The following is a 27,517-nucleotide window of genomic DNA, read 5'->3' on the forward strand; positions in this document are numbered from 1 at the left end:
CCTGCAGATGGCTCTATTAGAGAACAGCAATAAAGGGTAGATACAGGTATATATTGTGCTGGAGGCACAAAAAACCCACTAACTTCTGCAGATGCCTTTTTTATAGAACACCAGAGATAAAGGGGTATATACAGATGTATACTGTGCTGTGCTGGAGGCACACACAACTTCCAATAACTCCTGTAGATGGCAAGTGGGCTCAAATAGAGAAGAGCTATGTAGGTGGATATAGCGGTATGTACTGGGTACAGAGCACGCAGACAGCACGCACAAGCTCCTAACACTACTGACTGCAAGCTCTATTATAAAAGATAGATCACTAGCTATATAGGTGAGGTGAATATAGCGGTGTATACTGCGGTCAGGGCACACGGACAACAACCACTACACAACAGCAAGATCGAAAATCGTCCGAAAACGATCGGTGTGTACTGTGTTGAAGGTACACAGAACACCCACTAACTGCTTCAGATGCCAACACACTACACTAGGCTGCCGCGCTGGCGGCCTTATATAGTGTGGGGCGTGTACTACACAGCCTGTGGCCAATCATGGCTCTCCTCGCTGCTGGCGCTGTGATTGGCCAAGCATGCGGGGTCACAGTGCATGCTTGGCCAATCATGAGCCAGCAATGCACTGCGATGACGCAGTGCATTGTGGGCCGTGAGCGCCACACGAATTTGGCGCGAACGGCCCATAACGTTCGGAATTCGCTGAACGGGCGAACAGCCGATGTTCGAGTCGAACGTATGTTCGACTCGAACACGAAGCTCATCCCTACTCACGTTCATTAAAATGAACCAGGCATGGATCCCACAGGACTTGTCCGTACCTTGTGCAGAATAGACATGTATACCGGTGTTCTGGCCATCAGATAGTGTCCGGCCGGAGGACAAGGAGATTCAGAAAATCTCGGAAGATGATTGGCGCCTGCGCAATGAGTGCAGGTTCAAGCCCCACCATCCAAGCGGACATACGCTTCGCTCGCCACGCTTCGGGCATGGCCTCGCTTCGCTCGGCTTGAACCTCGGGTGGTGTGGCTTGAGCCTGGACTCACGCGCCGTTCGTCTTCGGAGATTTTCGAAATCCCCTTGTCCTACATACTGAGCAAGCGCAGTACAGGGCGGACAGTATCCAACGGGGGACAGAATTTGACACATCACCGGCCTTACCCAGCCATTGTATTTTTGAACCAGTGTTGGCTACCTCGTCCACCTCCACCGCCGCTTCCACCTACACCGCCACATCCACCGCCACCTCAACCTCCTACTCCATATGGACCTCGTCCTCCTAGGTCAAGATTATAATTTTTAATTTTTTTTAATTTCAAAGTATTTTATTTTCCCACTAGCTTATCCATTAAATTGAATATTTTTTTCCAGATAGGGCGTATTCTGGGGCATTCCCACCATATGTGTGGCATCGTGCCGTTGAGTTCCTGAGGTTCTTAATCACTTCCTGTACCTCTTCTTTTGAGAAGTCTCCAGCATATTATTTTTTTATTTTATTTATTTTATGTTATTTTAAGTTATTTCCCTATCCACATTTGTTTGCAGAACACTTATCGTGCTCTTAACAACATTTTGTTGCCATTTGCAGCCCTCTAGCCCTTTCCATTACTTTTTTAGAGCCATTTTAGTCCTCAAAAGTTTGGGTCCCCATTGAATTCAATGGGGTTCGGGTTCGGGGTCAACATCCAGGTGTCCACTCAACTCTACTTGGGACCCATTAATTATGTTGTGTGCACATGTTGCAATGCAAATACATGTGTCCAAATTCCCCATAATAAAAAAAGTGACTGTTCCCATCTCTGTGTTGCAGGCAGCACAGTGAGTTTTTAAAAATACATGTCCATCTTTTTCTGCACTTTAGTGTGTTGGGAGTCCAAAGAAGTCAAAGGCAACCCATCAAAATGCATGTTACATGTGTTCTCGTGTTCTACCAAGCCTTGATCAATAGCATTTAATGCTGCCCACTGCAAATCCTAATTTCAAAAATGCATTGGAAACATGGGTCAATAAAGCAGGTCTACACGGCGACTTAATGTTACAAAACACACATAAATCTAAATGAGTCTAAAATCAAACAAAATATCAAAAGTGTACATTTTAGGGTCACTGCACCCTTTACCCTTTTTCCAGAACTTTCACTTTAATTTGTACATTTTTAACATCTGAGCATAGTTTTTCAAATGCCACTGTCCTGCAAAATGTCCCCAAATCTAATTTATCTACAAACCTGGCATTTTTAGGGGTGTGCATGCCTTTCTTCCCTTTTCGCCCCCGTTTCTTTGGTTTCTTTGACCCTAAGGTTGTAGAGAGTCTGTGTAAAAAAAAAAACAGACAAAGCAAATGAAAGTGGACTGACACATACAAGAAAATCCATGGCAAGAGATTGCTTCTAGAAGTTAAAGTATTTGTAAAGGTTCAGATTTAGTTTATAAAATAACACACATGTTATACTTACCTGCTTTGTGCAGTGGTTTTGCACAGAGCAGCCATGATCCTTCTCTTCCTGGGTCCCCTACCGATACTCTTGGCTCCTCCCCCTGATGAGTACCGCCAATAGCATACTGCTTGCTCTGGGGCCACTTATGCATGTGTAACACAGAGACACACACAGAGCACGGCTTGGCCCCGCCTCCCGTTCCCTCCTCACTGGCCAATGAGGAGGGGACCCAGGAGAGCTTCCCACACGTCTCTTTAAAGGTTGTCCATTTGTTAAAAGGCCTGACATTTTAATACCAAAAGCAGTTAAATGTTTATAGAACCCAATTTCTGTTAAATCTAAAGCCCCGTACACACGAGCGGACTTTTCAACATCCAAAGTCCGTCAGACCGAGTCCGTCAGACTATCCGATCGTGTGTGGGCTGCAACGGACTTTAGCTTCGCAAAAGTCTGACGGACTTTAGAAATGAAGCATGCTTCAAATTTTCCCGACGGAACTCCGCCGGACCCGGTCCCCTTCGAAAAATTTGCTCGTGTGTGTGCTACTCCGACGGACTAAAACCGACGCTAGGGCAGCTATTGGCTACTGTCTATGAACTTCCTACGTCGAATCCAGTCGTACGTCATCACGTTCGACTCCGTCGGAGTTTGGAGGTCTGTCAGACTTAATCCCTCTCGTGTGTACGGGGCATAAGATCACAAGCAGTGTGAACCATGGGGGCCATAAAAAGACTTAAGGAATAAGTTACAAAAAACATTTTATTGTCCTGATATGTGCCTCCTGTACTTGTAGGAGAAAGTATCCTGTCCTCTTTGTATTGCTTGCTTTGTGTGAAATCTCTGGCGTTCCTCCCAGTCCCTCTGCTTTCCTATCAAAAACGGACCACATTAAGCAGGAGAACATGCCATGGTCAGTTCTCTAGCTATGCTGGGCAACTTTTATCCGAAGATCAGACTTGTCCTGCCATCCCCCAGCTCTTATGCAGCTGAGAACCGAGGAAATGTCATCATCTACTTAAAAAAAAGGGTAAAACCGTTGTACTACTATTTTCTTTATGTATACGATACTTTTTGTTTCATATGTATCTGTAAAACCTTGTTCTATTTTACCTATCAATAAAATAAGATTAAATAAAAAAAAAAAAGGTGTTTATAATGTTTTTTATATCTATACACAAATGTTTTGCCTTTAATTTCTATTTTAAACTGATGGGTTGGTTTACAAGGTAATCGTTTGCATATGCTTTAAATCGGAACTCAACCAATCATCCAATCATTTACAACCAAGAAAATTGTCATCTTAGCCTCTGTTTGCTTTGCAGTTGCTGCACATGTGATCAGTTATGACACCAGCCATTTGATGGCCTGACAGTTCAGCTGAGAGCACAAGCAACTGTGAAAATGATCATTCATGGAATGCCTTAAACGTAACTGTTCTGGGAAACCATTAAATTGATGGGTTTAATTCTGCTTTAAGACCTAATGCAGTCTTAGTCACTTTGCATCAAAATCAAATTAAACTAAGTCCAGTACACATGGGCCAAATGTTAAGTGACATCGGCCAGTTCAATAAAAAACAGCCAACATTTGCCCTGTGTGTATGGCAGCCTGTCTGACAGAAGCTGACCAAGTGGTTGGCTTCTATCAGATGAGCATACTGGAAAACCAGCAGCCAACCAGCTCCAATGGCCAATGGTAGGAGGAGTTTTCTGCCTGTTCTATGAGACTGCAGGACCCCTGACCCTTTGTCTGGACAGTGCTGATTGGATCTGTGCTGCTCACATGCACTCTCCCAAGAAAAAAAAAAATCTCTCTAGCAATACACACCAAACTGAGCATGTGCAGCCTGACTCCATAGACTCTGTGTTATCAGGAAATGATCAGGGGACAGTGGAACGAGGGGAGGATCAGAGAAGACAGGATCAAACAGCTTTTTTACACAATGCAGAGGATTAACACCTTAAGTTCCACAATGAGTATAACAAGCATGCTTTACTGCATATACAGACTGATCTTACTGTTGTGGATTTAGCAACACTTTAAGGCATAACATGTTCAAGCCTCACTGACATAAATTTAGCCATGAATAAACTAACATAAGAGACCTAAGTGTTGGTGTATCCAAATAAAATGAAAATCAACAATACAAAGTGTTTACAAAAAAATTAGTTAGTTGTCAGAAATAACATCTTTCAGTAACCCAAAAGTCCAATACATTTAAACATGTGAAAAGAAATTTTCAAAAGCATATAATAGTGTCCTATTTAAGTGAACAAAAATGTAGTTAATCCTGCTTGTTCAGGAGAGAGTGCTTGACCACGTGGACCCTTCACAGCTACAAATCAAATAAGAAATGGAGGCTTACCAGATCACCGATTAGTATGCACAAATGCGAATACCCAAACGATTCGAAGCGGACAGCCGGACAACGACCCAGTCACTCAGACTTTCCACTGTCACCGAGTCGATTCGAGTCTCCTCACTGGACGATTTGCACAGACCGTGTAGAGTTTTCGATGTGGGAAGCCAAAAATCAGCCCACACCTTCGAGTGTTTCGTAGTTCCCAGGTCCGTTCCGGTCCTTTCGAAAATCTCGGGATATCGTGTCACCATTAAAACAAAAATGAACAAGTGCATCCGATCGTGTAATAAAGTTTAAACACGTAGAATTTATTCATTATTCAGCTGAATAATGTTAAGCGCTACAGATGACTTCACCGAGCCATACAAAAGTAGACGTAACTTAAAAAAATGAACAATTTTGCTAGCAAAACAAATATAAAATCAACGAATGCTAAAAGCACAAAGGGTGAGCGTAACTACCCGACGATCGTTTCGTCAAAATCTGACGTCATCAGGGGTACCTGTTTTTATGGTGACATGATATCCCGAGATTTTCGAAAGGACCAGAACGGACCTGGGAACTACGAAACACTCGAAGGTGTGGGCTGATTTTTGGCTTCCCACATCGAAAACTCTACACGGTCTGTGCAAATCGTCCAGTGAGGAGACTCGAATCGACTCGGTGACAGTGGAAAGTCTGAGTGACTGGGTCGTTGTCCGGCTGTCCGCTTCGAATCGTTTGGGTATTCGCATTTGTGCATACTAATCGGTGATCTGGTAAGCCTCCATTTCTTATTTGATTTGTAGCTGTGAAGGGTCCACGTGGTCAAGCACTCTCTCCTGAACAAGCAGGATTAACTACATTTTTGTTCACTTAAATAGGACACTATTATATGCTTTTGAAAATTTCTTTTCACATGTTTAAATGTATTGGACTTTTGGGTTACTGAAAGATGTTATTTCTGACAACTAACAAATTTTTTTGTAAACACTTTGTATTGTTGATTTTCACTTTATTTGGATACACCAACACTTAGGTCTCTTATGTTAGTTTATTCATTTATACTCAGTTATATGAAAATTCACTTAGTGGTAAGCGCTGCACTTCTATTCATTTTTTATCTTGTTATGCCCAGTATCCTGGTTATGGTGTTCAGCTGCTGTTTTTTCATTTAAATTTTTTTACTAAGCGCAGATTTTTTATAATTTTTCTTATAAATTTAGCCATGACAACGGCATCTAAGCACTGCGGAGCTCACAGCCGGTCTGCATCTGTCACAGAAGAGCTGACACAATGTAGCACAGTACAGCATGTTTAACTGTAAGATATCACTGAAAAATAAAAAGCATTCAATGACAAAAGATTTAAGAGATATAATGGAAAACTGTACCTGCTAGGCCTTAGCATATCACTGTCACGGGGCCTGCAAAGTATTAAAACAAAAAAAGAGTGGAACTGAGAATCATAGTATAACCAAACTGTGTAATAAATGTACAACATTCAGTCTATAGGTTTATATGTAATACAATCCTTATTGTTATTTATTGTATATTCCTAAACTGATATTTTTAGGAAACCTCTTACTTCATGGCAAACAGGCTATGTCACACAATGTGAACACATACTGTATAACTTACACAACAGCAAAACGGAAAATTGTATCAAATATTTACCGTAATTTTCAATTCCTGGCTCCAGTCCATGGCAACATACCACATGTATGTTGCCATGTTTGCGCCATCAAAGTGCAATACTATTGTCCATATAAATGAATGTTTTCGGCAATGGTTACCCTTTGATGATCTTTTTTTTGTTGGTTAGATGCCGAAAAATCAATGTGTGGTAACTAAATAAAAATGCATAGTAACTGATAAGTGTGCCATCACAAGTCTTGTACAAAACAAAAAACCTCCCCTGCTACTCCCTAGCTGACCAATGCAGGGTAACAGTGAGAGTTGGAAATTATATGAGATTGTCAAGTACAAATGTTAGAAGTATTGACCAAATGCAAGCTGAATTGAACACAAGTTGAGCAACACATCCATTCTAGATCAGATTTTTTACCCCTTTAAAAATGCATTTTAGATAGATTGGATCCACAAAAGAAAAAAGAAAAAAAATGTCTCCTGTTATTATTATTTTGAACCTCAATGTGTGGCATTCTTGTTGGTACAATTGTGTTCAATGGTGTTGGTATTTATATGTAAACAGCAATGGCTCATAGTTACAAAATTTAGACCCAGTTCACATTTGGGAAATTAGGAAGCGCAGGCAGAATCGAAGCAATTCTGCCAGCGATTCCTAATTGTGGAATGTAAATCTGCATGGCCTTCTGAATGTCACCCTAATGCGGTGTGATTTTGCCGCAATAGGAAAAACAGGGAACATAGGGAAAATGTGCTTGTAAACTCATACCTGGCTCAGGGCCAAAATTTGGTTTGTGAACTTCTTTGGTGCAACAAACAAACATAGGGCAGACCATTCAAGTGATTAGGCTGCCCTATGCGTAACACAGTGAAAAGCACGTGAATCGCACTTTTAAAAAACGCAAGCGGGAACCCACATTCCCGGTATGCAATATGTGAACCAGGCTTAAAGCCCACATTGAAGGCTCAGAAATAAATGTTTAGTGAGATAAAGATTGTAATAACAACCTCCAGTTTCATATAATTACTACAGTGCCTTGCAAAAGTATTCACTCCCCTTGGCTTTTTAGCTATTTTGTTAAATTACAGCCTTTAGTTCAATGTTTTTTCAATCTGAATTATATGTGATGGATCAGAACACAATAGTCTAAGTTGGTGAAATAAAATTAGAAAAATATATACATAAAACTATTTTTCGGAAATAAACTGATAATTTGCATGTGCATATGTATTCACCCCCTTTTTTATGAAGCCCATAAAAAGCTCTGGTGCAACCAATTACCTTCAGAAGTCACATAATTAGTGAAATGATGTCCACCAGTTGTCAGAAACCATGAAAGCAAACCGAGACAGAAGTACAGTTAAATCACACTTGTTCAATAATAAAATTAAAAAGAACAAACGCAGTTAAATCATAGCCAAAGTTCAGTAACCGGAAGCCAGAAGTCAGGGATCAACGTAGTGAAACAGCAAGCAGGATCTGGAGCCAGTAGGGATGTCAGCAAATCAAGTCTTTAAAACAGGAATGCAGGAGATCGTCTCTGATGTTGATCAAGGCGAAGGCAGAGCGCCTCTGGACTGGATGGCTTAAGTAGGCAGGACTGACGAGCAGGATATCATCAACAGCTGAGTAACTGTGAAGAGATAGGAGCTGGCAATTAGCCAACAGCTGAGCAGCCAGCTCAGAGAATGAAGGGGTGAGCCCAGCCCTGACACCTGTGTACAATCAAGTGTCACATGATCTGTCATTACATATACACACTTTTTCGAAAGGCCTTAGAGGCTGCAACACCTAAGCAAGTGGCATCACTAACCAAACCATGCCATGAAGACCAAGTAACTCTCCAAACAAGTAAGGGACAATGTTGTTGAGAACTACAAGTCAGGGTTAGGTTATAAAAAAATATCCAAATCTTTGATGATCCCTAGGAGCACCATCAAATCTATCATAACTAAATGGAAAGAACATGGCACAACAGCAAACCTGCCAAGAGGCACACCAAAACTCACGGGCCAGGCAAGGAGGGCATTAATCAGAGAGGCAGCACAGAGACCTAATGTAACCCTGGAGGAGCTGCAGAGTTCCACAGCAGAGACTGGAGTATCTGTACAAAGGACGACAATAAGCCGTACGCTCCATAGAGTTGGGCTTTATGGCAGAGTGGCCAGAAGAAAGCCATTACTTTCAGCAAAAAACAAAATGGCACGTTTTGAGTTTGCAAAAAGGCATGTGGGAGACTCCCAAAATGTTTGGAGGAAGGTGCTCTGTTCCAATGAGACTAAAATTGAACTTTTTGCCCATTAAAGAAAACAATATGTCTGGCGCTAACCCAATACATCACATCACTCAAAGAACACCATCCCCAAACATGGTGGTGGCAGCATCATGCTGTGGGGGTGTTTTTCAGCAATCGGGACTGGGAAACTGGTTAGAGTTGAGGGAAAGATAGATGGTGCTAAATACAGGGATATTCTTGAGCAAAACCTGTACCACTCTGTGTGTGATTTGAGGCTAGGGTAGAGGTTCACCTTCCAGCAGCACAATGACCCCAAACACACGGCTAAAGCAACACTTGAGTGGTTTAAGGGGACACATGTAAATATATTAAAATGGCCTAGTCAAAGCCCAGACCTCAATCCAATAGAAAATCTGTGGTCGGATAAAGATTGCTGTTCACAAGTGCAAACCATCCAACTTGAAGGAGCTGGAGCAGTTTTGCAAAGGAATGGGCAAAATTCCCAGTGGTAAGATGTGGCAAGTTCATAGAGACTTATCCAAAGCATCTTGGAACTGTGATAGCTGCAAAAGGTGGCTCTACAAAGTATTGACTTTAGGGGGGTAAATAGTAATGCACATTGACTTTTTCTGTTATTTTGTACTGTTATTTTGTTGTTTGCTTCACAACAGGGGTGTACCTAGAGCATTTAGCACCTGGGGCGGATCCTATATCTGGCACCTCCCCCACCTTAAAATGTAAAAACACCCCACTGTGCCCCCTGCATACCTCTGCATCCTTCAATATATTTTTGTCACTACTGTGTACCCCCCCTCCACAACTGCACCTCTGGACCCCTTTAAATTACACAGCACCCTGCACCTCTGGAACCCTTTACATTACACAGCACCCTGCACCTCTGGACCCCTTTACATTACACAGCACCCTGCACCTCTGGACCCCTTTACATTACACAGCACCCTGCACCTCTGGACCCCTTTACATTACACAGCCCTTGTGCCTCTGGATCATTTACATAACACAGCACCCTGAACCTCCTGACCCCTTTACATTACACAGCCCTTGTACCTCTGGACCCCTTTACATTAGATAGCACCCTGCACCTCTGGACCCCTTTACATTAGACAGCACCCTGAACCTCTGGACCCCTTTACATAACGCAGCACCTCTGCACCCCTTTACATTACACAGCCCCTCACAGCTCTGGACCCCCTGCATGTTACACAGACCCCCTACAGTGCAGATCCCCCCCTACAGTGCAGACCCCCTCCCTACAGTACAGACCCCACTACAGTGCAGACCCCATCTACAGTGCAGATCCCCCTACATTATAGACCTCCCTACAGTACAGAATCCTCCCCTACAGCGCAGACCCCCCCTACAGTACAGACCCCTCACCCCTACAGTGCAGACTCCCCTACAGTACAGACCTCTCCCCCTACAGTGCAAACGCCCCCTACAGTACAGAATCCTCCCCTACAGTAAGAACTCCCGTGATACAGCCAGCGGCATAGAATGTCATAGAATGCATTAAGGTGAAAAAATATTTACTTTTACAACCCCTTTAAAAAAAAGTGAAGAGTACAATGCACCAAGTTTGGCGCATTAACACTGCACTGATCAGGCTGGACTGCACCACACACAAGTTGTAATACAGTGGCTGGTGTGAACTTCCCCTTATTTCAGCAACACTTCTCTGCCTAGAAACACCCAGGTAGCATGTCCCCAGCAACAACATTGCGAAAATGCAGTTTAGTTTCCATATAAGTTCTTTATTTGTACTTTAACAGGCTTCTGTTGCTGCATTTGTGTACAGCTGCCTCAACTTTTCACAGGCCAGTACACACCACCTACCAGCGCAGATTTGGGGCCAGGTTTGGAGCAGCTGTTTAATTATGACAGGATTTTCTATGCTTTAAAGAAAACCTACTAGAAGAAAACATGGAGGCTTCTTAAATGCTAATTGCTTGGCTGTCATGCTTATTTTCTCAGTTAAAATTTCAGAGTGATATCATAACTCCTGATTTTCATAACTCCTGATTTTCATACTTGATCTGAGTCAGGGACTTAAAATACAACTAAAGGCAAAACTTTTTTTGTTTTGTTTTGGATAGAGTGGAGAGGGATTGGAACCCCTGATAATTTTTATTGCTGTCTGTGGCCCCATTAAGGAGATTCACCCTCTCTATCTGTTCTATTTTCCATTATCATTGAAAGTGAAATTAAAGGAAAATCCCAAATGTTGGGTTGTCCTCTGGAAAATAATAGAGGGGAAATGGGGACACTAGTTCTGGTGACCTGATCTGGTCCCAGATGGTGAAGAAAATCTGACTGGGGTTATAAACCTCCCTTAATCTATCCAAAAGTCCCCTAGTTGTGCATCTGAAGGAGCCCTAAGGAGCAATTCCCACACAAGCTACCAAAGTAACAAATAAAAGAAGAATAGGAACGTCCTTCAGAAGTAGCGGGATCACGCGCGCGTGTGCCCGCGCAGCGGCGCGATCCCGATGTGCTCGTGTCACCCGGACACGGCACATCTCAGATCGGCAGGAGGGCTCTGTGATTGGCCCTCCTGATCACATGACGGCCGTGTCCAATCACGGCCGTCATGTGATGTAAACAAACAGCCGGTTGCTAGGCAATCGGCTCTCCTCTCCTCACACGGAAGTCATCGCTGAGGAGAGGAGAGCAGAACGCTGCAGCCGGCTGATGATCAGTGAGTATGAGCTGTTTTTTACAGCTTTTTACTCACTGATCATCAGTCTAGTGTCAACACACAACACACCACACAGTACAAACACAGTCCCCACATATGTCCCCAAAACACACATGTCCCCAAAACATACATGTCCCCAAATAATAAAAACAATGAGAGATAACATCTTTGAAATGGTGATCTGAGCCTCAATGGCATGATCCCTTTTGATTTCACTTGGAGCAATGTAAATTTCTGATGTTTCTTGCCTTCTTGAACACCATATTCGGTTTGGAAGGGATGTGTTCATGTAGTACAGGATCATTAAGTCGGATACCCCAATATTTGTTTAAAGATCTTTAATGGCCCAATGTTTAGTATTGTATTGAGTGATGAAAAATGGGCCTTTTCTAGGAGGTTGTTTGTTATCGGTGTCAGAAGAAACTATCATTGCATATTGATCAAGGTATTTTTGAATTGCCTGATCTATATCTACCTCATGATGCCCTTTTTGCATGAAGTTTTGTTTGAGGATCAGACTTTAGGACTTATAGTTCTCCATGGTCCTGCAATTCTGTTTCAGTCTGCAGAACTGACTGTAAGCCCTTGTACACGCGGTCGGACATTCCGATGGACAATGTCCGATAGGACCGTGTTGTCGGATAATCCGACAGTGTGTGGGCTCCATCGGACTGTTTCCGTCGGAGTATCCGACAGACCAAGTTTTCCATCTGGGCTATAAAATTTTCCGACAACATGATCCGATCGGACTTTGTCCGATCAGGTGTAGAGAATTGCAGTGCCACGCATGCTCAGATCAAATTCCTAGACTAAAGCTATTGGCTACTAGCCTGAACGTAGTCCCGTCCTAACGAAATAACGTCATCACAAGTACGATCTGATTTTCTGACAACTTTGTCCGACTGTTTGTATGCAACGGTTTCGGACAAAATCCGTCGGACAAAATCCGACGGATTTGGTTGTCGAAATGTCCGAACGTGTGTACAAGGGCTAAGGGATATTCTGAATCCATTTTTTGTGGTGGCAACTGGACCTATATACATATGAATTCCTGGCAGTGGGTTTAAAATGTGTCCTAGAGCAGATTTTCCAGTCCTGATCATGGAAAACTTCTAGATTCAATAAAACAAGCATGTGGGGGATCTGTACAAGAGAATGAAAAAATCTCTTATAGAAAAAAAAAAGACAGCATAACTGTAAAGAGACATCTCTGACTTCAAACATGGTAGGCTTTTACAATGGAACAGAGAAAGGTCTCACAGATCCCACTTTTCTGAAACACTGAGAACACCCAAGATCCACCACACATCAGGAATACATCGAGATCAAGATAAATGAGAAAAGTATCTCCCCCTGCATCTTATGAATAAGAAGGAAATCACCCCAAAAATAGAACTGATTCCAACAAAGGGCATTGGAACAATAATAGACAGAAATCTAAGGTCACTGGAACAGAACCAAGAAATTCGATCAGCCCAAGAACTATTAACAGGACTCCAAACAACCTCACTCACAACCTTCTAATCATAAAGGCAATATAGTGGATTATGCAAGCAATACCACAAATCCAAGTTGTAAGGATTCTTCTAGGATCAAAGAGCCTAGCCAGAGTCACGTCCCAAAGGATCACTCTCCAAAAAGAACAACATATAGCAAGGTTCCTGCAGCTATGGACAGTAAAAAAAATATGGAGATCCTCTTGGCACATGATTTGGATACATATGAAAAATGCTATCAGTTATGGGCCCCCTGGAGGATTTTCAGGGAATCAACAGAAAATTAGAAGGCTTAATGGGAATCAGAGTAGGACCTAATTGCGACTAAGTAGGGTTTCAATATATGATATTTATTTGTGGCCTTTATTTTTTAATCTCCCCTTTTTTTCCCCCTTCCTATCCTAGGAAGGCATTTTGTGTTTTGTTTTTGTTAGTTTGTGTAACGTATTTGTAATACATTTGATGGTACGACGATGCCACTTATGTACGAATTCCTGTCTATAAGTATAATCATTTTTTAATAAAATTCAGATTGATAAGAACAAAAAATTGATTTGGAAGGAGCACACCCAAATGGCTCCTCTCTTCCAAAGGATGATTTTTTAGGAACACCCCTCACACTTGCCATCAAACCACGCCTAAAAAGATCTGATGAGAATGTAGAGGAGGCCTTAAATAGGGTAAGATCTGAGAGTCCCGGGACCCCAGATACACAGTAAAGATATTCAATATATCCTCAAAGACCCTCACTCCCTATGAAATATCAATATTGCACAAAGGACTCAATTTTGCACCTTCCACTGTACCAAATATTTTCAATCTCTTTAAAGGACCTCAAAGGATACCACCATTGGCTCTCCTGAACCCTTGGATCCAGACATTCTTGAAATGTTACAAGATCTATGGTCGACAAATTCTGTTGCAAGATCTCTTTAACTTAGAGCTACAGGAATACAGACCAATGATCAACACTTACTTTAAACCTCCATCCAAATTCAATCCTCATCAGGACAAAGCCCCTTATGTAGAGATTTTTACTCCCTTGGTATATGAAAACCTGAAGACTATATGTGCACAAAACAAAATGCACAATAACCTTACCTGTCCAGAACAAAAGTGATCCAAACTCAAGCAAGATCTCTTTTGGGTTTTCAAGGGGGAATTTAAGGAGCGGGTGGAATTGGCCTACCAGAGGGGCATTCTACAATCCCTTTAAAAACTTTTCTTATACCGGGACTTCTTTTCCACCCTGTACTTCCACTTCCTACCCAAAATCCATATGGATCCCCTGCGACCCCCAGGAAGGCCTATAGTGGCCCCCATGGAAGGGCTCACTAGCTACCTCTCGGATTATGTTGACCACTTTTTACAACCAATAGTACAAAGACCCCCAGCACAAATTTTGGTCAGTCTACTACTTGAAACTCTCGCTCATTATCAGTGGGATGATGAATACTATTGGATTTCTCTTCAAGTAACATCATTATATAGCTCACTCAGAAGGTCTAACATCCACCCACTATTTTTTATCTAAGGAGGACTATTTCCATCCCTCACAAGCAAGTTTTCTTCTCAAGCAATTGAGATTTATACTTAATCACAATTACTTTCAGTTAGATGGTGAATACTTTCTACAAACACGTGGGACAGCCACAGCGCTAGTTTTGTTCCCAGCTACGCAAATCTATTCATGGTATACTGGGAAGACATTCAGATATAGGCTCAAAATCAATACTCACATCATCTAGTGTATTATGGCTGGTATTATCATCATTTGGCAAGGAGACAACAACACGATACAAGAATTTTTCAATTACTGTAACAACAATCATCTTGGTATCCAGTTCAACTTTGTATCAGATCCCCACAGGCTTGTTTTCTTAGGTCTAGAACCTTTCCATGATAAGAAGTGGAATATCTGCCCCAGGACACATTTTAAACCCACTGCCAGGAATTCATATGTACATAAGTCAAGCCGCTAGCACAAAAAATGGATTCAGAATATCCCTTATAGTCAGTTCTGCAGGCTGAACTGGAACTGCAGTACTATGGAAGACTATAAGTTCCAAAGTCTGATCCTCAAACAAAAGTTCATGGAAAAAGGGCATCATGAGGAGGATATGGAGAAGGCAATTCAAAAATACCTTGATCAATATGCAATGATAGTTTCTTCTGACACCGATAACAAATTTTTATTTTTATGTTTAATATTTTTATTTTTCACCTTTAGATATATTCTCATCACATTTTTTGTATTTCCAATTCCTCTGGATCATTATGGTCGATCATTATAGCCCCTCATTTACATATCATACACATGCAATATAGTCTTTTATACATCACCGGTTATACAGGGTTCTCCTGTAATTTCCAATTAATTGATTTTACATCAATTTCTTTTGTTATATTCTAGGGCAGGGATATGCAATTAGCGGACCTCCAGCTGTTGCAAAACTACAAGTCCCATCATGCCTCTGCCTCTGGGTGTCATGATTGTGGCTGCCAGAGTCTTACTATGCCTCGTGGGACTTGTAGTTCTGCCACAGCTGGAGGTCCGCTAATTGCATATCCCTCTTCTAGGGGATCATCTTAACCATCTTTACTATTTCAAATATTATTTAAGATTATAAATGTCTCGCACAGTCATTCTTTGTTTTACTTTGTTATATTTTGTTACATTTTACCAATTTAGTTTGTTACATAAATTTTTAATCCAGTATCTTAATGTTTTTATTTGAAAATACTATTTATTTATTTTTTGCAAATACAGGCCAGTCAAGTTCCTCCACCCCAAACTCACTCATCCATGTCTTTATAGACCTTGCTTTGTGCACTTGTCCAAATCATTTGGTGGAGGGGGGATTATGGTGTGAGGTTGTTTTCCAGGGGTTAGGCTTGGCCCCTTAGTTACAGTGAAGGGAACGCTTAAGGCATCAGCATACCAAGACATTTTGGACAAATTCATGCTCCCAACTTTTTTCGGAACAGTTTGGGGATGGCCCCTTCCTGTTCCAACATGACTGTGCACCAGTGCACAAAGCAAGGTCCATAAAGACATGGATGAGCGAGTTTAGGGTGGAGGAACTTTACTGGTCTGCATCTCAACCAGATAGAACACCTTAGGGATGAATTAGAGCGGAGACTGTGAGCCGGGCTTTCTCGTACACATCAGTGCCTGACTTCACAAATGCCCTTCTGGAAGAATGGTCAAACATTATAGACCATAGACACACTCCTAAATCTTGTGGACAGCCTTCCCAGAAGAGTTGAAAATGTTATAGCTGCAAAGGGTGGGCCAACTCAATATTGATCCCTACGGAATAAGACTGGGATGCCATTAAATTTTATGTGCATGTAAAGGCAGGTGTCAAAATACTTTTGGTAATATAGTGTGTGTTAAAGAATATCTAAACCTGATATAGATTTTTTCTGTATTTTTGGAGTTTATTTTTTACTTTGGCCTTGCTCTATGTGACATGCAGCAAGGACAATCTATTGGATGTCCCAACATTACAGGCAGGTGAGTTTTAGAATCACAAAATTTTGACAAAATAGACAGATTGGGTGGACTAGTACAAAACTACAAAACCTGGAAGAAAACATGAAGCACCAATCAGGTGGGTTATGCTCCTTCTATGCCTGTCAGTTCTATTTTCAATTCTGACTGGAGTATAGTTTCAATACATAGTTACATATTTAGTCAGGTTGAAAGAAGTCCACCTAGTTCAATCAATAACAAAAAAAAAAACATACAATCCCATATGCACAATCCTATACCCACAGTTTATCCAGAGGAAGGTAGAAAAACCAAGCAAAGCATGATCCAATTCGCTACAGCAGGGGGAAAAGTTCCTTCCTGACGCAGGGAAATCCGCATCCAATTTACAATAGTGTGAACCCAGCCTAAAACTTTACAAGGCAAATTACTAACCATGATAAAAGTCTGAATAATTGACGTCATTTATCCAGGACCATGTCAACAGAGTTAGACAGAGAAATGATCTGATCCCTAGCACTGTCACCATCTATCAGCAAGTGTCTAATTTAAATCCCCCCTGAATACAAAAGAAATTATACCCAGAGTAGCCAATGGAGAATCAATTGATGGGGACATAGCTTTGGAGTAGTCAGACAGCTTGCCAGTTAGTTATAAATTTCTTTGGGGGGTTGCATATTAGGATAGAGTTCATCTGTTCAATCCACAGCTGTTTGGTAGTGGGGGTATGAGGTGATAACCAAGAGTGAGCTTTCATTTTACGGGTGATGTAAAGAAGCCTTGCCACTGCAATATGGCTTGGGGGAGTGAATAATTTATCGTCTACCAAACTCAGAAGGCATACCACTAGGTCTTGTGGAATAAGAGTATTAAATACCAATGACTATGTATTAATAATATCCTTCTAATATCTGAATCATTTTGGGCATCGCCAGAACATGTGTCTTAAATCACCCACATCATTTGGAGCACAATTTCTGTATTTTAATAACTTTTATTGATTTATTACAGTAAATCAAAATTTTAACAAGACCGAAGAATGTTTTGTTTTTGTTGTTTTATACAAAATGGGCACATAATAAACTAATATGAAGGTAAACACGGTTTTCTGTTAGATTGTTCTGGGTTTTGCCTTCAATATTCTATCATCCCATTTATGCCAAACGTGGATGGTCCAATTATTTCCTGAAGTGACCTAATCTGACCAGTTGTTGGCTGACTCAGAAGGGGGGCACCCAGCTGCTCAGCACCTGTTACTCATTCAGATTCCTGCTGGACGTGTTGTGAGACAGCTGAAGAATTGAGATCAGCCTGCCATATTGAGCAGGATAACACTGTGACAGGTAAGGCCCCTTTCACACATGCGGACAGTGTCAGTTTGTCAATTTTTCATCCATCCGTTGACGGATGAAAAATGGACATCAATGCATCGCAATGGAGAAAATGTATGTAAATCAATGATCATCCATTTTCATACGCTACCATCAACATCCATTTTTTGGAATGGATCAAAGCCATATTTTTCTTCAGATAAAAAAAAACGGATCAGATGAAAAACTAATGCAAATAGACAAACAATCCATTTGCATGAAGGAATAGCTCCGGGACTCAAGCGGTTAAGGACTCTAGCTGGTGGATATAAACAACTGATGTCTAAACGGATGACAAACTCATGACAAACTCATGACAATCGAATGTAAACTTCCCCCATATATCAATAACAAGGGTTTACATAAAACAGAAGACTGAACGCTGCCTCACAGAAAGGATGGGTTTAATGAGACACAGTAAAAATTGGCAACTCACATTTGAGTAGATAAAAACAAGCATGTAGGTAGATAGCATGGCTGGAATCGAGGGCATCCCCAGGATGATGGCATTGGTATCTTGTGGCAAGGTAGTGAAGTGGCCTGGACCGGAGGGGAAACTGTTGGTCGGAGTGGAGATGGCATGGCATGCAAATGGTGCCGATACCAGAACTGACATCAACAGGGAACATGATGCAGTGGATGACTGGTAACACGTTTTGAAACTTCCTGTTTGTTCTTAAGATTCTGAAGACCTCAGAAATGCGTTACCACCCATCCACGGCATCACGCTTCTTGCTGGCAACAGTTCGGTATCGGCGCCATCTGCGTTCCACACTGGCTTTCCTGGGGACACTCCTGATTCCAGCCATGCTATCTACCTACATGCTTGTTTTTATCTACTCAAATGTGAGTTGCCAATTTTAACTGTGTCTCATTGAACCCATACCTTTAACCACTGCACTTAGTCTGGCGTCCCTTCCGTCTTCTATTCGTTTTTTGCCAAGTCTGCTTCACTCTTAGGGGTGCTGCCGTGGGTGTTCAGTGTTTACCATCTACATGTCAATTGCTTGACATCATTTATATGGACTTTTATGAACTCTTATGAACTTTTATGGGGGTCTTCCTAGTGGTTTTAAGCCCATTAGTCCTCCAGTGCCAGGTCTATTGCATTTTATAGCCACTGCAATAAAGACAGCTGCCACTGCTTTAGGATTGTGTACACAAAGGGATGGAAAGCCATATGGTCCTGTCTCTGCCCTCCCCCAGCTGTAATTAGCCCACCCCTAGCCATCCTCTAGCCCCCCCCCAGCTGTCCTCTAGTTCTTCCCCAGCCATCCTCTAGCCAGTCCCCAGCTGTCCTCTAGGCCACCCCCCAGCCAACATCTAGCCCTCCCCCAGCTGTCCTCCGGCTTTTCACTCTCATCAAACACTCATGTTAAGAGAAAAAAGAAAAGTCTCAAGACTCCTGGGATCTGTGTCAATTTATCCCAGGAGTCAATGGGACTACCACATCTTACATCAATCATCTAGGGCAAATAATGTAGGGAAAAGACCAGAACTAAAAATGTTGGGAGTTGGGATTTCTGGCTCCAAAGGCAACCGCAATTAACAAGAGGTTGATCATAACGCAAAACCTTTCAGCAGTGCTGGGAAAAGATCATCCAGCGCCCAGGGCAAAGATGGCATATTGTGCCCCCCCTCTTTATGTGCAAGCTTATGAGGAGGAGGGGGAGTGAGAGCGCAGCCTGCACCTTCTTCTGACTCTCTCCTTTTCTCCTTGCTGCTTCCAGCGCTGGGCTGACAGATGTTGTGATGCCACTGTCACTACTCCTATCAGCCTTAGAGTAGAAGGAACTTGCAGTGCCTCCATTTCTACACTAAATGCTGCGCCCAGGGCAGCCCCCCTTCTGCTCATACCTTGTCCCAGGCTTGCCTGTCAGTTTGCCCTTTCAGAGTATATTACATGTACTACAAAATAAATCTATTATGTGGAGGTAACTCTTCTCCTGAATATAAATGTATCAGTATAGCTTAGGAAACAAAAATAAAAGTGTGTAAAAATTACTGAGAAAGGCAACATTGTATCAGTTCATCTTACCTGCATTCACAGTCTGTATTCTGAATAACAGATATGTTTGTGTATTCTTCATGGGGAGATCTAATCCTCAAAACCTGAAAAAATATTATAAATTTTGTTAAATAGATTTATACTGTATGTTTAGTTAAATGTGAGAATACGTGCAATCAATTGAATTTTGCAAGTTTAGGCCTGAAAAATAAACACCATTCGAAAAAAAAAAAGATGTTTCCAAACTGTTCCCCAGCCAAAGTCCATGTAGCAAAATTTTATGCCATGAACAGATATTCATTTTACATAAATATATGTTTTTCCTAGTATATAATTTTACAAGGACACCGTTACTGTTTTGTTTGGGTAAAATTTTCACAGAGAGCAAGCACTGCAGATTGTAACACTGTAGTGCTGACATATCGAACCGCTGTACAGAAACAGCTGCTCTTACAATGAGAAAAGCAATCCCTCCGTGCAGCCCAAGCTACTGATTTGTGGTCATTGCTGGGAGAAACTACAGTGCATTATGCAATGTTAATGGGCAATTGCAGCTTGTAAAATAATTCTATAAGCATCTGCCCTATTTGTATGGATGGTCATTTAATGCAATAAGTATACCTTTACTGTATCATAATAGATGTTTCCAAACTTTACCATGTGACAATATAAGAGGAGTGCTCAACCACTTTAAGAGCGATGGGCCACTTAAAGAGGAAGTAAACCCTGATGGGTTTACTTCCTCTTTCATTCCCTGCAAAGGCAAAGCATAATGGACTACTATGCATCGCATAGTAGCCCATTATGTGTCACTTACCTGACACAGGAGCCAGCGATGTCACCGCTGTCCCCCGTAGTCCGGCGCATCCAACTTTCTGGTGGGGTCTCGCAGCTCTGCCGCTGTCATTCGGCGGAGCCGCGATGACGACACGCACTGCAGCTCCATTGTTGGAAATTGCGCGATCAGTACGCCTGCACACCTCTGTCTATGGCGCATGCGCCGTAGACAGCGGTGCCTCTCTTTGGGCAAATATCTCCTAAACCGTATAGGTTTAGGAGATATTTCTTGGACCTACAGGTAAGCCTTAATCTAGGCTTACCTGTAGGTCAAAGTGGTTTGTAAGGGTTTACAACCACTTTAAGTGATTTAGGAACTAGTCGCGGGCCAGCAATGAAATTAAATTCAAAACCATTTTATTTTATTCTGAATAGCATAATAAAGATTTTAAACAATCAGGATTATTTTTTTCTGTGGGACCAATCCCCGGGATGTTTACCCACTATTTACTCACAATCAGAAAAAGAAAAAAAATGGACAGGTTGACCAGACTGAACCAATCACGTGAAAGGAGTTAAAGGCTTTGTTCATGTTGATGCACTACGGTTTACCCAAACCACAGTGCAGTGCATCTGCGGCTTTCCTGCGGTATGTTGTGCTTTGCCATAGATCTCTATTATATCTTGCAGGTGTGGTGCACTTTCAGAAAGCACACCAAAGCCACAGGATATACTGTAATAGTCTATGGCTTAATGCAGCTAACGCACAGGAAAGCAGCGTGAAAGCAGCCTAATATCAATTTTAAAGTGATCATATATGCCCACTGCAAAACTATGATGTTTAAAACATAATATGCCCATTGCTACACTGTGATGTTTAATAAACTGACTTTTTATCTTTCAGTTTTTTTCTGGCATCACTGGCTGTTCCTGTCCCAGATGGAATGATACCAAATGCACTTCACCTTGGACAGGAGTCGGCGCTATAGAGGAAGCTTTGGCTTATGCAGCCCCCACTCCCTCTGCAGCCACTAGCTTCTTATGGTGCCAACTCCATCCACACTGATGCTCTGGGATGGTGGGTGAGCAACCCGCAATCTGGTCTTGTTTACCCACCTTCCCAGAGCAGGAGGTCACAAGCCGCAGGTTGAGCACCCCTGCCATATCACTTTCACAGTTTGGCACATGTTAAGGTGAAATAGTTACACTCAGATTTGTAAAACTGTTTAACTTTCCAGTGAGTAGCCTAAAGAGCCATCTGTAAGAATCTTCATTTCCACTCTCAAACTGACTCTGTGCTTTGCCCTTGCAAGGCAAAGCAACAAAGTTGCTTACCTTCATCCAGCAGTAAATGTGTTTCATTCACTCTCCTGTTGCTCCATTGAGCCACAAGAAGCAAAATACCCGACACAGAGCATGTGACTTACCCCTATTCTCCCATGTGACAGCTAGCACTGTCACATTAGGTGGGCAGAGAGTACTCAGCTCTGAGGACTCTTCAATAAATCAGTTTGGAGCTTACGCAAAGCTGTCCTTATCTACTGACAGCTGAACAGCGCAGCGGGGCAGAAAAGGAAAAATTAGGCTGGGGAGAAAGAAAGTTAAGTCATTTTGCTGCATAGGGTCACTTTAAAGCAGAACTTTGCCCAAAAGAGGAAGTTCAGCTTGTCTGACTCCTCCCCTTTACATTTTGACGCTTTATTTATTAATTTTTTTTTGAGGGGGGGGGGGTACCTGGTTTTGACAGGTACCTGCTCCGCTCCCACATCTGGTTGGATCCCCGCGGAGGGACTGAAGTTTGGCCCCCTCATTCCCCTGCAGACTTCTGGGACATGTAAGTGTCCTATTATTAAAAGCCAGCAGCTTTTTGTATTTGTAGTATTTGTATTCGTAGCTGATAACATTTTTTTTCCTTTTGTTTCTAGAGCCCCATACACACGCTCAGAAATTCTGCCAGCAAAAGTCGGATGTGAACTTATGGTCAGAAATTCCAACCGTGCCAGACTTTTGCTGGCAAAATTCCGGCCAGCAAAAGATTGAGAGCAGGTTTTCAATTTTTCAGTCGGAAAAAGTTCCGATTGGAAATTCCGATTGTCTGTACAAATTCCAACGCACCAGATTCCTACACATGCTCGGAAACAATTCAATGCATGCTTGGAAGCACTGAACTTAATTTTCTCGGCTCGTAGTGTTGTATGTCACCGCATTCATGACGGTCGAAAGTTCAGAGAACTTTTGCGTCACTGTGTGTATGCAAGCCAAGCTTGAGCGGAAGTCCGTCGGAAAAACCATCCAAGTTTTTTCCGACGTAAAATCCGCTCGTGTGTATGGGGCATTAGACCCCTTTCACACTGAGGCAGTTTTCAGGCATTTTAGCGCTTGTAATGCCTCCCATTCTGTGCAGTGCGTGCTTCCACACTGGGGAAGTGGGCTTGAGGGTCGTTAGGAAATGTCCTGCAAGCAGCATCTTTGGGGCGGGTTGGGAGTGCTGTCTTTAGCGCTCCCAAAATGCCCCTGCCCGTTGCACTAAATGGGCAACGCTTCCAAAGCTTCTTAAATGTGCTGAAGGTACCGCGGAAAGAATCCAGGGGTAGAGCAAAGATATCTATTTAACAACTTTTTCCATGCAGTTTTTTTAAAGCTACTATTTGTAACGGGGAGGAAAGTAATGTTGTCAATAACATCTTGAGTGCAGATTACTTTGACAATGACTGGAATTCTAGCTGGTGGTTGCCTGTGACTTTTGTTATATGACTGTGTTTTGTGTATCTGTTATCAGCACTTCTCTCACAGAAAAAATACAAATACTTAAAAAATGTTCAAAATTCTTTCATTCAGGGTAAAGCCAAATTATTCCAACAGTTTCGATGGGAGTTTCAAACTATTACAAATGCCCTATCGTGACTAGTTATCTTTAAGCAATTCATTAAACATTACTCACCCAACCCATCTTTTAACTGCTTGTAAATTTATATTACATAAGAACACAATTTATACAAGAAAGTAATAAACTTTGTTCTTTCAAAAATGGCTACAATTTGCTTCACATTTAAAACTGCCTATTGCGTCTACAGAACAATAAGTGAATAGAAATGCCCTTACTGTGACACAGATTCCAAAAAAGAAAAAGACGCACAGTGGTTTCAACCTTTTACTACTCAAAAAAAAAACAAAAAAAAAATGTACCTACTCTTAGCCCTTGTACACACGGTCGGACATTCCGACAACAAAATCCGTCGGATTTTGTCAGACGGATTTTGTCTGAAACCGGTGTTGCATACACATGGTTGGACAAAGTTGTCGGGAAATCCGATCGTTCTGAACGTGATGACGTTATTTCGTTAGGACGGGACTACGTTCAGGCTAGTGACCAATAGCTTTGGTCTAGGAATTTGATCTGAGGATGCGTGGCACTTTGTCCCATTGGAATTCTCTACACACAATCGAACAAAGTCCGATCGGATCATGTTGTCTGAAAGTTTTATAGCCCAGCTCTAAAAAAAAATTCCGTCGGATATTCCGATGGAAACAGTCCGATGGAGCCCACACACAGTCGGATTATCCGACAACACGGTCCGACCGTGTGTACAAGGGCTTATACGCATCCCTCCTTCCTCAAACTTACACAGCTGTTGCCTCATATGTCCAAGCTTGGGAAAGAGAAACACTTCCCTGACTCAAGAACAGCGAGAAGAATCCTGGTCCTCTACTGCAAGAGGCTCCATTATTAATCGACTTGAAAATTCATATAACGTTTTGTTTCACTGGTACTTGACCCAAGTCAGAATATCCAAATATATAACATCCTAGTTGCCTCACTAATAGTGTCTGAATGCGCCAATATGCACAGGCAGCACCAAAGCACCAGGATATTACATAACTCCATTGATTTTCCTCCAAGCTCATTGATTAACAGTGGCTTCAAGACCCACATGCTTTGTTTACATGGCAGTAGGAATGATGGGACGTGTAGTCTTGGTGAGGGCAGTCATGTGACAATTCTATGCAGTGCTCAGTTTGCACATTCCAAGCAGAACTTTGGGGAAGTGGCGCTAACTGATCCAGGATGCGCAGCTTCCAACAGCAGAAAATGTAAGTGCTAGAAGAAACATTTTTGGGGAATGCTTTATTGTTACTTTAAATATATTTAACCTAAAAAGAAGAGTTTAATAATACTTGAACTCTGTCCTTTATATCAATGCCAAAAAACACTTGGGAAGTGCTTCTCTTTCAGGCTCCAGATTGTTTCCCCCCCCCCCCCCCAAAAAGCTTCTGATTTCCCCTAGATTTAATGCAACCAGACAAGTCATTGGCAGAGCATGAAAGGCTCATTTCAAGAGGCTAGCAACATATTAAAAGACATCTTCTTAAAAGAAAAACAGCTATATTCCTGGATAGACATAAGAAATTGCTGGTGGCTTGGCAGCCGTGAATTGGCTACAACCTGCTGGGCCCCAGATCCTTCCCTCCTATAGCTATAAATACCCTCTTGACTGGCCACAATAGACCCATCCTGGCCTAAGCCAGTAGTTTAACTTTGTCCATCTTTTGCCCCTTCCCACTCTTTTGATAATCCATCTTTCCACTTCTATCCCTCCCATCTTTCCTTAACCACCTTTTTTTGTTTTCTTTTTCAAGCCTCCCATCGTTATGCACTCTCCAGGTTCTTTACCCTATTGACCTTCCCCAGCTGACCCCCATTGATACCTCCCTTCGACCATCTAATGTGTACATACACATACCAGTTTACCCCACTGGTGTACTTCTGATATGACTTATACTTGAATCTCCCCCACATTCTACAACTCATGTTCTTTTACAGTCACGCCTCTGGACAGCTAGAACCAATCTGTCTTTGAACCCTTGCATCATTTTATCTATTACACCCTAAAGACTTGCTTCCCTCTCTTTTGAGATCCTCCTTCATGACGTATTGCTTACCACGCATTGTCAGACTTGTCAATTCAATGTTTGTATTCTCTTATTTTCTTCTTTTAAAATAATAAACTTCTTGTAAAAGAAGAAAAGGGTTCTGGCTTTAGAAATATTTTAAAAGATAATTCCACTTTTGTATAAATACTGATGGTCCACTTCCCTAACTATACGAATGCGAATTTAGGGCGTGAATAACTAATAAAACATCTATTACATTAGTAGGGGTAATGTAAGCCAAATATGGGCCCCTTTTGCCAAGCAATGAGAACATTTTAGCTCTATTATATGGTATCATCTCTATTTGTATGAGACCACTATACCTAATTAGTAATAATCACCTCCATTTTTACAATGTGTGACTGCAAGGGAAAGCAGCTCTGAGCTTCATCCAAACAGCATCCGGCACAGCGCTGAACTGACACGCATGCTGGCCTGAAAAGGAATTCTGAAAACTGGGGAAACTCACGGAGGAGATTCAGAAGGACCCATCGAGGCTGGCACTTACTACGGTTATAGATGTCCGTCCAGGACCGGCCTAAGAAACAAAAACAAACACCACTGCCTTATTTATTATTAAAGGAAATATTCTTTGTATTAAAAAGCTCTGATTTTAAGCATTTAAAGGATTACATATGTACTATACAATGAGAAAATCATAAAAAAAAAGATATGCCTATTCTCATTAGTGTTATCTGATGCATTTTATGATATACATTGTTATGATTACTGTGTTTTAAGCTCAAGGAACCTTAACAATAATCAACCATAGAGGTGCTCTGAATCTGTTTAATAGTAATAAGAAGTATGAAGTTGAATTTTTTGCAGATCTTCCTAGGACTCCAGCTAAAAGATTTTTTTAGTTCTGAATAGAGTAGAAAAGAGAGTTACAACCTCTGTGACATACACTGTACTACCAAAATCATTGGGATGCCTGCATTTACACACACATGAACTTTATTGGCATCCCAGTCTTAGTCTGTAGGGTTTAATATTGATTTGGCTCTCCCTTTGCAGCTAGAACAGCTTCAACTAGGTTTATGAGTGTGTCTATGGAAATGTTTGACCATCCTTTCAGAAGCGCATTTGTGGGAACAGTTTGGGGGATGGCCCCTTTCTGTTCCAACATGACTGCCCACCAGTTCACAAAGCAGGATGAACAAGTTTGGGGTGGAGAAACTTTGCTGGCTTGCACAGAGTCCTGACCTCAACCCGATAGAACACCTTTGGGATGAATTAGAGCGGAGACTGCAAGCCAGGCCTTCTTGTCCACATCAGTGCCTGACCTCACAAATGCGCTTCTGGAAGAATGGTCAAACATTCCCGTAAACATACTCCTAAACCTTGTGGACAGCCTTTCCAGAAGAGTTGAAGCTGTTATAGCTGCAAAGGGTGGACAAACTCAATATTGAACCCTACAGACTAAGAGTGGGATGTCATTAATGTTCAAGTGCAGGCATTACAATACTTTTGGTAATATAGTGTATGAGGAATGGCTAAAAGAACTATAAAAAAAGGAGAAATTTCCCTAAAAAGGGACACAGCAAGAAAAAAATCTGTCAGAAAATGAGTGGAAATCTCTCCAAAGTGAACAGAATTCTCATCTTAGAAAATCTTCATAGAAACAAAGGTCGGCATTAGAAGATTTTCTCCATTACCCCCTGCTCTGATCAAAACTCAAAATACCTGGATTTCCCCTTACTTTCTGTCTTGGTAAAAATGGGGACAGAGACAACAAAAAAAGTCATCAAAGGGTCTAATCCTTAAACTTATTATCTAAAGGGAAAGAAATATTTGCCTTTACATGCACTTGAAAACAAACAAAAAAAAAACAACAGGCTCTTTCATGACATAAGAGATATATATGGAAAATGTGCAAATAATCAAAGCAAATAATGATCAATATCAAAAATAAAATTGACATATGAAAAAATGCAATATAAATAGTGACATGTGTTCTGTAACAGCACCCCAGATGATGCCTATTTAAGTGAAACGCGTTGGGTTGTTACACTGATCCCCTGGTTACTGTCGAATTTGAAGCGCT

General features: G+C 41.7%; 1 protein-coding gene across 4 annotated transcripts in view; it reads right to left on the reverse strand.

Moving 5' to 3' along the window:
* Positions 1 to 27,517, reverse strand: part of VEGFB (vascular endothelial growth factor B) — a 98,676-nt gene that overhangs the window by 13,227 nt on the left and 57,932 nt on the right. For 2 of the 4 annotated variants that reach the window (XM_077455780.1, XM_077455781.1), the window contains exons 4-7: positions 25,812 to 26,008; positions 19,792 to 19,865; positions 6,183 to 6,215; positions 2,239 to 2,322 (exon numbers count right to left, since the gene is read on the reverse strand). In XM_077455780.1, coding sequence (XP_077311906.1) covers positions 2,239 to 2,322; positions 6,183 to 6,215; positions 19,792 to 19,865; positions 25,812 to 26,008 — 388 coding nt within the window. Of the gene's footprint in view, positions 1 to 2,238; positions 2,323 to 6,182; positions 6,216 to 19,791; positions 19,866 to 25,811; positions 26,032 to 27,517 lie in introns of all 4 variants that reach the window. The other 2 variants (XM_077455782.1, XM_077455783.1) reach the window with 2 other exon arrangements.

This window comes from Lithobates pipiens, unplaced genomic scaffold, assembly GCF_037356315.1.
Source record: "Lithobates pipiens isolate NorthernLeopardFrog02 unplaced genomic scaffold, aLitPip1_a1.2 Scaffold_10, whole genome shotgun sequence".
NCBI classification, from domain to species: Eukaryota; Metazoa; Chordata; class Amphibia; order Anura; family Ranidae; genus Lithobates; species Lithobates pipiens.